Here is a 12,045-nt window from a genome sequence, read left to right on the forward strand (position 1 = left end):
CTCAGGCAGTGAGTTCCAGACCCCCACCACCCTCTGGGTGAAAAAATTTCTCCTCAACTCCTGTCTAATCCTTCTGCCAATTACTTTAAATCTTTGCCCCCGGTCATTGACCCCCTTTGCTAAGGGAAATAGGTCCTCTCTATCCACTCTATCTAGTCCCGTCATAATTTTATATACCTCAATTAAATCACCCCTCAGTCTCCTCTGTTCCAAAGAAAACAACACCATCCCATCCAGTCTTTTCTCATAGCAAAAACTCTCTAGCCCTGGCAACATCCTCGTAAATCTCCTCTGTACCCTCTCTAGTCACATCTTTCCTGTAGTGTGGTGACCAGAGCTGTACACAGTACTCAAGCTGTGGCCTAACTTAGTCTTTTGAACAGATCTAGCATAACCTTCCTGCTCTTGTATTCTGTGCCTCGGCTAATAAAGGAAAGTATCTCGTATACCTTTTTAACCACCTTATCTACCTGTCCCGCTACCTTCAGGGATCTGTGGAGATGCGCTCCAAGGTCCCTTTGTTCCTCTACACCTCTCAGTATCCTCCCATTTATTGTGTACTCCCTTGCCTTGTTTGCCCTCCCCAAATGCAGTACCTCACACTTTATCTACTTTCAAAGATGCTAAACCCCTTAATACTTCTTCTCTCACTATGATTATCCCATCCATTATTTCACACTCCTCCTCCTTAACTACAATCTCCGCATCGTTCCCCTCTTTTGTGAAGACAGACGCAAAGTATCCGTTCAGAACCATGCCCACATCTTCCGCCATACTGCATCCTCCAAAGCTTGGATTGGGAAATGAAGGGAGTGGAACCTGTGTCCCCTTACACAATGGCACTGAATGCCGGTACTCTAGCATTCTGTCACATTGCTGTCCCTAATAACTGAAATAAAATGCCTATCCAGTGAGTCACTGAGGCGGAGAGAACAGAACGGCCCCAGGTTCAACTGTTGGCCTGTCCTGGGTTAGCTGATCTCTGTGGCGGTGGAAGGGGTGCTGTAGCTCACTTCATTGTCTCTGGGTTAGGAGAGGGAACTGATGTTCAGCCAGGGCCCCTGCTCCTGATCGCTATCCGGCGAACCCTTCTGCAATTTCCACATCGTTCACCTGAGGAAGGAGGTAGCCTCCGAAAGCTTGTGAATTTAAAATAAAATTGCTGGACTATAACTTGGTGTTGTAAAATTGTTTGCAAATGCTTGAGTGTGACATGCTTGAGGATAGGAATTGGCTCAGCTCTGGTTTCCCCTCCCCCCTCCATTAAATAGCCTGCCAACGCTCACTGTCAAGGCTGACATGTTACCATAAAGTGCTGTGCTCAGTTGAATTGCCCAAAGAATGAGCTTCATGTGTTCCCTTACGGTGTCTCGCCCTTCTCCCTAGTTCCTATTTGGTGTAAAACTGCTGCTGATGCACAGAGTGAGGTAGTTATTTTTGTAAACTGTCACTTGCAGTGAGCGAGGGAAGGGTGATGTGCTGTGCACGACACAGTCTCCTGATTGAATTCTATTTTCCTATTCTTTGTTCGTGATGTTGTTGCAGGGTAAATTTAACATGATGTCTGTCCCTCTCCTGCTCCTGTTGAGTAAAACCACCAGTTTTAAAGCCCTGACTGAACGGTTGCAGACAAGTGTAGAATCATCTCCCTCAACTGAGCGACACCTAAGCTTATGTGGCTGATCAGATCGATCTAGTTCCTTCTTAAATACTTGTGTAAGGACCTTACTTTTGTTTAACAATGGTGCAGTTTGAAACACGGTGCTACATGCTCTTAAAAACTAGCGTAGCCTAAATTGGTAAATTGTTTTAAGAATACCTGCATTAAATACGGTTTACCAAAACCAAGTCGTTCAGTAAAACAATGGTCCGCTCCCCTTTTTTTTTATTGGTTAAGTACTTTTCTGCTTGGGGTGGATGTCACTGTTTGCATCTTTTATATTTATAGTTTATGTATTTTTAAACAATACCCTGGCAACGTGTTACGTTCTGTCTGAGCTTGGAGTCACGATGTCCCAGTCACGAGTGTTTAGGTGTGAATATCCTTGTAGGTTAGCAACACAACAGACTCACTGTCAAGCACCAGAATGAACGAAGAAGAACTGGGGGAGAAAACTGCTCATTATGTTATATGGTACACGTTAACTGGTACCAAATACCCTGGAGTGACGTCAGCTCACTAATGTACCCTCCAAACTTCTCTAAACTTTGTCAGTTGAATTCCTCAATTAGATTACTGCCTCCAAAGAATCCATTATTATCTATTCACTGTAACTTCCAGCTATTTATTACAGGATTTAGTTCCCTCCCCCTCCCCTCCCATCCCCCGATAGCTCTCCTCATGCACTGTTCTTGTAATCTTGGTACCTTTTGATTTCAGTTAGTGGTCTGTAGTTCTCAAAAAAGGGATCCTGCTGTGTTCTGAGTTTATTAAACTGTTCCTGCACTATTGATGCACCTGTTCCAGCACTGCAAATTATCAGGCTTAATCATCATGTATCATGCACCCCATCAGCCAAGTTTCTGAAGTAAGAGATGGGAAGCTTGTTTCTGAGAAGCTGCACCCTACAGAGGGACAGTACCACTTTGCTGTAGGGGTATTTCTGGACAATTACCCCTCTTTCCTGGCTGACACTTCAGTGCAGTACTGAGGGAGTGCTGCACTGTCGGAGGTGCCGTCTTTCAGATGAGACATTAAACCGAGGCCCCGTCTGCCCCCTCGCGTGGACGTAAAAGATCCCATGGCACTATTTGAAGAAGAGCAGGAGAGTTTTCCCGGTGTCCTGGCCAATATTTATCCTTCAACCAACATGAACAGTTTAATTGGTCATTTATCTCATCACTGTGTGTGGGATCTTGCTGTGTGCAAATTGACTACCACGTTTCCCACATTACAATAGTGACTACACTTCAAAAGTACTTCATTGGCTATAAAGCGCATTGGGATGTCCTGAGGTTGTGAAAGGTGCTATAGAAATGCAAGTTCTTTCTTTCAAAATGCTAAAACAAAATAATGTAATTCAGTGCTATTGCATTTCGGAAGTCTGGTGCCATGATTACTATCAATCCAGTTAACATTTATTGTCAGGACTTTGGATACAACCCAGTGAGCAGAAGGTACAGATCCGTATAACAAGGCACCATTGACTTAAAAATGTATTTGATTAGTCAGGACCAACAACTAATTATCACCTGATTTTTATGTGAGTCTTGCCAAAAGTAGTAAAATCTGGTACCATGCAAGAGGAAGTAGCAGTCAGCCAATATCTTCACTTGTTTGAAAGAAAGAAAGACTTGCATTTATATAGCACCTTTCATAACCTCAGGAAGTCCCAAAGCGCAATACAGCCAATGAGGTACTTTTTTGAAGTGTAACTGTTGTAATGTCAGAAACGCAGCAACCAATTTGCGCACAGCAAGGTCCCACAGACAGCAATGAAATAGCAACCAGATCATCTGTTTTAATGATATTGCTTGAGGGATAAATAATGGCCAGGACACTTTTGGCAAAAGTTTGGGTGCTTTATAAACGAAGTGCAGAATGTAATTCCAACCTTTATTTAATATCTCTTATTTGTGAAAAGACTTGGTTAGTTCTTGTGTTTCTTGAGTTATAATCTTGGCACTGTTAAATTTTAATTCCAATTCCCACTGTGTCTAGTCCTCCTCATTTTTAATTAAAAAAAAATCTACTCTTTGCCTCATTACCTCACAGTTGCTGCCACAGTTTTGCGATTGCTGCAGTATTCTGAGATTATCGTGTGCCTCTTATCTGGGTATCTCACGTACAAAGTGTCATTAATAGATTACTACACGGTGAGTGTAGGGTAGGTTGTAGTCTTAATGCAAAGTCCTTCCATGGATGGTGTGCTCCCATATCCCATTTTTGTTCACATGCTATACTGTACAGTATATCCAAGTAAAAGCACAAACCCTCCCCTGTTTTGTGGAATTAGAACATTTCACATCATTGCACAGTGTTCCTTGGAGGGCATTAGGGATCGATCTTGTGTTTCAGTCTTTTTGTATTAACTTTGTAGTGTTCTGCGTTTGATTTGCTATCTCTAAGAGAAAGTGATGCACAATTCTGAAAGAAAATTAAGTTGTTTAATTATTCACTGACCCCTTTATACCCACAATTGAGGAATTTTTGTCACACGGATTGAATGGTTGGGATTTTGATTGGTCAGGGAACCCTAACTAGAAATCTTGATGAATTATGCAGGTTGGAATCAATCTTTAATGCTCAGAATGTACTTATATCAGCTTATTTAATTAACCAGGCTAGGATCTTTATTAAAATGCAAAGATTTTGAGGTAAGCAGGTTGTACAATTAAATAGGACGACTCTAACTATATTGCTTATGGTGGAGGGGTTAGACATCCTTCCAGAAAGCCGATCACATGGACGTGCAGACCTCATTCTGTTTGCTTCTTGTTCCTTTGGTTACCCACTGTACCAAATGAACCAGCCATGATCATATGACCATGTACTCATTTGACATCTAATAAATGTCAAAATTCAAGAATTCGTGCTTTTTCTTTCAGTCTCACCAATTTGAAATGTCTAGTTGTACTGACAAAACCATAAGAATTAATCCTAAAAGAAACCAGCTGAAGTCTGTCTTCTATTTATTACCTCATTTCTGTAATGTTGCAGATACATTTATAGCTTTGCACTCTACCCTAATGCGTAGGATGAGGAACAGTTCTGTAATGTGACAGTTATTGTAAACGGGGCAGGTTGCATGTGTAAATCACAACACGTACAAACTTTAACAGACCGCTGTTTAAATGTTAACCCTCAGCAGATGGTTGCGGTGACCAGCTGATCAAACCTGCTGGTTCCTTCTTGTTTTTAACAAGTTTGAAACTTCCAGTCCTCTATGATTTGGTTTGTAACTTTGGCAGAAATAGAATGATACTGAATTTGAAATTTCGAAGCAGCGGATTAGTTGGCATAATCGTGTAACGTCTTTGGGACTGAGTTCGAATCCAGCCCAGAGTGATAGGATGAAAGTCTCCTTTGTGCTGACTGTAAGGGCCCAACAAGAAACAGCTTTGCCAGTCCCAACCCAATTCCCTATGGGCTCAGATTCACAGCGCAGAACGGTCACAATTTGGCATAAGTTTGGTAGTGAGTTGGTAATCTATCTTCACTGGTGCTTGTTCAACTCCCTCACAGGCTCAGTAGCTCTTGAGTTAGTTCCTCTCTCTGAGGTCACAGCTGCTGCTGGTTAGTAGAAGATGTGAGTTGGAGAGCGGTGGATTACAAAAAGAAAGACGTGACATAGACTGCAAAACCAGCACCATAAATGGGAGTGAATCATGTCATCTGTGCCAGGAGGATTAATACCAGTATCAAAAGGTTGTGGGTTCAAGTCCCACTCCAGAGACTTGAGCCCATAATCTAGGCCTACACTCCAGTCCTATACTGTCGGAGGTGCCATCTTTCGGATGAGACGTTAAACCGAGGCCCTGTCTGCCCCCTCAGGTGGAAGTAAAAGATGCCGTGGCACTATTTGGGGGAGGAAAAAGCAGGGGAGTTCTCCCGGTATCCTGGCCATTATTTATCCCTCAACGAACATCACTTAAACAGATTATCTGATCGTTATCACGTTGCATGTTTGTGGGATCTTGCTGTGTGCAAATTGGCTGCCACGTTTCCCACATTACAACAGTGACTGCACTTCAAAAATACTTCATAGGAACATAGGAACAGGAGTAGGCCATTCAGCCCCTTGTGCCTGCTCCGCCATTTGATAAGATCATGGCTGATCTGTGATCTAACTCCATATACCTGCCTTTGGCCCATATCCCTTATCCCTAACCCTTCATTTGCTGTAAAGCGCTTTGGGTTGTCCTAAGGTTGTGAAAACTGCTACATAAATGCAAGTTCTTTCTTTTTATGGAAGGTCTTTCTTTTTATTGCTTCTAAGCTGTACACCAGGCTGTCAGTGGGAAACAAGTCCTCTTAAACATCTGTCTGGCAGTTTAATGGAAATGTTTGCTGTGAGATTTGGAACGTGGTAGTTCTGGTAATAGTATTCCATGTGCGATAATATGCTTTTCTTCGTTGCAGTTACGGATCCTACTTATATAGAGTTTTTCCAAATTAAAAGGAGATCTTTCATTGCCAACTTTTGACATTGTCCCTTCTGGTTTGCTTTTTGTAGGACAGAAATGGAGCAGGATTCTGGATTCCATCATTCTCTGCATTTTGCTTCATATTATAGTCAGTTCTTTTTAAAGCATCTGAATTTATAAGCGCAGCATTCCAAAACAATGCTCCTCTTAATTCAAAGTCACCCAATTCAAGTTATCCAATAATCCCATTTTGTTAGCACTGGATTCCCACTTTGTTGTGTTATTTACATTGCCTAATTCAAATTATTGGTTAATTCAATTTTTAGTGCAAACAAAACAACTAAGAGTCATCTTAGTTGAACAGGACTACATTGTTGAATTTAAGACGGTCATAGTTTCAGTGGCAGTATATTGTATAATGTAAAAACTACCCACAGAGTAAAACTCAGCACGGATGAATCTTGACAAAAACAACTGGTTGGGTGAAGGAATTTTAATTTTCAAATGAGATTAAGGAAATGAAATGTTTGTAGCTCAGTTCCTATAATAACTTCTGATAACTTTGTTTCAGTGTTACAGTTTGTACAGTGACCAATCGAACTCTACTTCTCCTATGACTTACTGAGTAACAATGGTCCCTGGTAAAATATCCTTAAGGTTCAAAGAGTGGCTGTGCACAGGTGCCCATTGCCACCTCTCCCGATTTTTCTATTCATCGAAGTCAACAGAGAGGAAGAAGGGGAGAGGTGTAAAACCGGTGGTCCGTCTGAAATCATCCCGCTTTACACTATCGACAAAAGTTAAAATGACCCCCCAAGGGGCGGAACATTCAGCTTCGGGGGGGGAGTAGGGTGTAAAACAGGCAATAGTGTATCTCCTACTGCCTGTTTTACTCCCACCGAAGTTGGAAGTTCCAGCCAAGGTCTTGATGTGTGAAAAATAAAATGGGGTGCGGTGTAAAATGGCTGCCGATTTACTGTGAGCCCATTTCGCGCCACTGGCAAGGACCGGTTTCAGGCCCAGTAACTTTTTTTCATTCATGCTTTCCAATGTTCCAATAAAATGACATCATTATTGCCAGTTGATTAGTGTCAAACTTTGTCTTGTGTAATACAAGTCTACAGATTTTTGCAAATTATCCAAGAGAGAGTAGCAAGTTTAATTCAAAATGTTGTACATTGAGTAGTATAAAATGTACACAATTGAATCATGGTACAACACAGAATGCACAGCACTCGCAGAAACATATGTTTGCATTAGGTCTGTACATCTTAAGATATTTAAATCCAACAGGATAAGGATGATGTTTGTTTTATATTGATAGATTTAACAGCCTCAAAGGCAAGTATTTCCATCGAGTTTGCACTTTTTGCGTTAGATATTAAGGAGGGAGAAATCTCAACAATGTGTTTGGGGCTTTTAGGAAGGAGTTTTGAAAATGTGCCCAGTTAAGATTTTGTTTCCTTGACTTTGTTTCAAGTCTTGATCCAATTCCCTAATTGTGTTCTAGGGGGAACTTGAGAAGCTGAACCAGTCGACAGATGCTATTAATCGTCAGGAAACCGAACTAGAGGTAAAGTTGATACGAAAATATTTCTACGTTGTAGTTAAGGTTCTGTTCTGTGTATTGGGACCGGTTTGCGCTGAGTGTGCTTTATATATATATTTGTAACATGTGGCCAACATCACCCTTGAATGTTGCTATTTTTGTAGACTTAATGGACCAAAGTTCATCCAATGGAATCCCTTATAAAACTGCAATTGTGTATGTTTTTCTCTCTTGAACATCCTAACCTTCAATTTACTTTTATAATGTGATGGCTTTCCTTTTAAGGGTGTGCCTTTTACTTGTATGATATTGGTTACCCAGACAACCAGACCAGCTTTCACAGGATTCATCACTCTGGACAGGCAAATTCTAAAACCTCAATCCCCAAAACATAAAAATCATGCTTTAGTATAAAATGTTCTTTTGTTTCCCTGCTATCTTAAGGTGTTAAAATACCTTTTTGGTTTAATTTTACACTGCGATGATTAAATCTGTTCACCAGGTTGCCCAGAATTGTAACCACGCCATTGATTTGAAGCTGTGTGAAAAATGATTCTCGTCTGTCTTCATGTTGGTTCTAAAATAAGTCACAAAATAACTTTTTAAAAGGAATCTGCTTTAGATTTCCTTTTAATATTACTGAAATCAATTATTTTAAAGGATGTATAAGTGAATACAATTATACAACGCATATACATATATTAAGAGACCTTAGTCTAGCATGTCCTTCACTCTTAAAAGTGTCATACAATCAAAATGCATGACACACTGGAACCTAGACTGGGTCAAATTCAAAAAACAAGAAATCACAACTAAATCTTTTTTTTAAAAAAAAGTACTTAAAAAAAAGCCAGTTATTTCTTCCTAGTTTCTTCTGATCTTGATAACCTGGCCTGTCTCCAAGGAGAGAAGCCTGGGACTTACGAGCAGCTGCCAATCTAGACATAAACGTTCTTCAGCAACAATAATTAGGCTCTAATTGATCTCAGAATGTGCCTGTTAAGTGTGCATCACCACGGAGTAACGGAGCAGGTAGAGGATTAGGTTTCTACAGTGCTGTAGTTACAGTTTGTGTCCTTAAAGACACAGGACAAGTTAAACATTGCTGTGCCTTAGCACGCCACTTTCTTCAAAGTGGTCCCGTTGCTCCTATTATTAAAGGGCTATCAATGTAAAAACGTCCCTTTCTAATTATACAATAATACACTGCGCATTATGTGATCCGACATTATCATTATCAAGTGGCACATACTCAGACTTATCATGAGCAATGCCACTGGAGATCAACCAGTATTTGCTTAGGATCAGAGTGACCAGCCACACGAGTGTTGACTGGGACCAGACTTTTAGTTACCTGACCCTGCGGGCGACTGTCACCAAATGGGAGAAACTTTGATATTGTTTTAGCTCTGTAACTGAAGGAAATTAGAAAACTTCTTTATCAAGTTGGAGCTCTTTTGGGAAGTCCAGGGAGAACCCCTCTGCTCTCCTTCGAATAATGCCACGGGACTTTTATGTCCACCTCGGTTTAACGTCTCATCCAAAAGAATTTACCCCAGACTGTGCTGCACTAGGAATGTCAGCCTAGATTTTGTGCTCAAGCCTCTGGAGTGGGACTTGAACCCACAACCTTCTGACTCAAAAGCAAGAACGCTACCACTGAGCCACAGCTGACTCCTTGTATCTTTGTAATTGAAGGGAATCAAAGACAAACTGCTCTCAATTTGGAAGAATTATTTTGGGTAGCCCTTTATGTGAGACAGTTTCATGGGAACTGAGCGTCTAATTAGGCCAAGACACTTTGAAGCTTAATTATAAAAAAGTTATTGAGGAAACACATTGCTTTAGAAGACACAGATGGTTACAAGTTTAATGCATTTAACAAAATGCTTTCTAAAAGTTCTGCACAGACTGATGATAGGCAATCAAAACAACCATCAAACCAAAATCTGCAATACTGATGGGAATCAGGATTACTGTAGACCACATCACATCTTGTTTCCTTACACAGCATGTTGGTGAGGCAACCAGGGATAAACAAGTTCTAGATCTGTTTTTTTAGCAGTGACCCTAGGTGTTCCCCTAAACCTCCATGTGAGGGGAACACCTGGCCAGCTCTGATCCATAATATAATTATGTTTAATCTTAATGACCAATCCAAGGCTGCAGCCAATGTAATGCTGGTCCCAAATTTTAAGAGGGCTAATTTTACAAAAATGGCTGAAGATTTGGCAAAAGTTGACTGGGCAACCATACTAGATAGGCAATCAAGTACTGAGGACAAATGGGTTCTATTTAAAACCATTTACAAACAGATTGAAGCCATGTATGTCCCAATGGTTAAAAGAAGGGCACATGGTAAAATAAAACCATTATGGTTGACGAAGAATGTACAGAGGCAAATTCGATCAAAACAGAAGGCATTCTACACACTTAAGGCATTTAACTCGCAGGAGAACAGGGAAAAGTATCGCATGCAATTAAGGAAGACAAGAACACCCATAAGATTAGCCAAGGGATCTCTGGAAAAGAAGATGGTGCATAATTGTGGCAGTAATAGCAAAAGCTGTGTCAGAAGTCAGAAGACCATTAAAGACTTTTATAGAGCCACTAAAGGATACTGAAGGACAGATTCAAACTGATTCTCAGGTTATGGCATATCTGCTAAATGACTATACTCCTGTAGACAGTGCTTATGTTCCAGATGAGGGGTGCTTAGTATTGAATAGCATTATTAATATTAAAATGGATAGTACTGTCATCTTGGATAGGTTAGGAAAGCTCAAAATTAATAGGGCTCCAGGTCCAGAAAATATTCATCCAAGGGCAATTAAAAAGATAGGACCGGTGCTCTGTGAGCCCCTTACCTATAGCTTTAATAGTTTAATAGAGTCAGGGATAGTGCCCTTAGACTGGAAGCTAGCTCATTTAGTTCCTATTTTCAAAAAAGGGGACAAATCAGAGCCAGGAAACTACAGGCCTATCAGCCTGGCATCCATTATTGGGAAGATGCTAGAAGGGATTGTAAGAGATACCCTTTATGATCACTGGGAAAGGGAAGGGGCCATTAGAAATTCACAACATGGCTTCCGAAAAAATAGGTCGTGCCTAACAAATTTGATAGAATTTTTTTGAGGAAGTCACTAGAGTAGTGGATGAGGGTAATCTGGTAGACAGTGTCTACCTGGACTTTCAGAAAGCATTGATAAGGTACCTCACATTAGGTTACTTCACAAGATAGAATCTTGTGGCATCAGTAGAAATTTGAAAAGCTGAATTAGGAATTGGCTCCAATCCCGCAGCCAAAAGGTTGTAGTTGATGGATGTGGTTCAGCTTGGAGACATGTTAATAGTGGTGTCCCCCAGGGATTGGTCCTAGGCCACTACTCTTCACAGATTTTATTAATGACCTGGACAGTGGTGTTGGGAGTGTGGTAAGTAAGTTTGCAGATGACACCAAAATCTGTGCAAGGGTTAAGACGGTAGAGGAGTGCAATCAAATCCAAAAAGATTTAGATGTGCTGGGGGAGTGGGCCACACATTGGCATTTAATTTGCCTAAATGTAGTGTCATGCATGTTGGTGGGGCCAACACAGAATACACATTTCATTTTCAGGGAACAATACTGAAAGAGGTTGAGCAACAAAAAGATCTTCGTGTTATTGTGCACAGATCACTAAAGGTTCATGACCAATGTAGAGAAACTGTAACTAAAGCTAACAAGGTATTTGGTTGTATTAATAGAACCATTCAGTATAAATCAAAGGACACCATTTTGACACTATACAGGTCACTGGTCAGACCACATCTAGAGTACTGTGCCCGACATGGTGGGTGATATAATGGTCATGGAAATGGCCTAGAGGAGAGCTACAAGAACAATTCCTAGCTAAGCCAATTCCTACTCCAATAGGCTCAAGGACCTTGGTCTATTTACTTTAGAGCAGCATAAACTTAGAGGTGACCTGATAGAGGTCTATAAAATAATTAAAGGGCTGGATAGCTTCCCTATTGATAGATTATTCCAGTTTAGCAGATTGGGGAGGACCAGGGGACACGAGTTTAAGCTATGTAAGAGTAGGAATAGACTGGATGTTGGGTGGTTCTTTTCCCAAAGAATTCTGAGCCCCAGGAATACTCTGCTGGCAGGTGTGGTGGGTTCTGACTCTCTGCATGCCTTCAAGAGGGAGTTGGACCGGTTCCTGACTAGGGCAGATATTGCATCAGATAGAAGATAAGTGGAATTTATAGATAATACCTGGTCCATTTGATCGCCATGACTGGTTTCAATTGCCTGAGGGAGTCGGAGAGGAATTTTCCAGTGTATTTTTTCCCTTGTTGGCCCTGAGTTTTTCTCTTTTTTTGCCTCTCCCAGGAGATTATATGGCTACAGGGGAGGTTGGGAAGAA

At 41.0% G+C, this 12,045-nt stretch overlaps 1 protein-coding gene across 1 annotated transcript in view; it reads left to right on the top strand.

The window, feature by feature from the left end:
- Nucleotides 1–12,045, top strand: part of LOC137335626 (SH3 domain-binding protein 5-like) — a 68,191-nt gene that overhangs the window by 12,177 nt on the left and 43,969 nt on the right. The window contains exon 3 of the mRNA XM_068000929.1: nt 7,598–7,660. Coding sequence (XP_067857030.1) covers nt 7,598–7,660 — 63 coding nt within the window. The remainder of the gene's footprint in view (nt 1–7,597; nt 7,661–12,045) is intronic.

Source organism: Heptranchias perlo, chromosome 2 (assembly GCF_035084215.1).
Source record: "Heptranchias perlo isolate sHepPer1 chromosome 2, sHepPer1.hap1, whole genome shotgun sequence".
Taxonomy (NCBI): Eukaryota; Metazoa; Chordata; class Chondrichthyes; order Hexanchiformes; family Hexanchidae; genus Heptranchias; species Heptranchias perlo.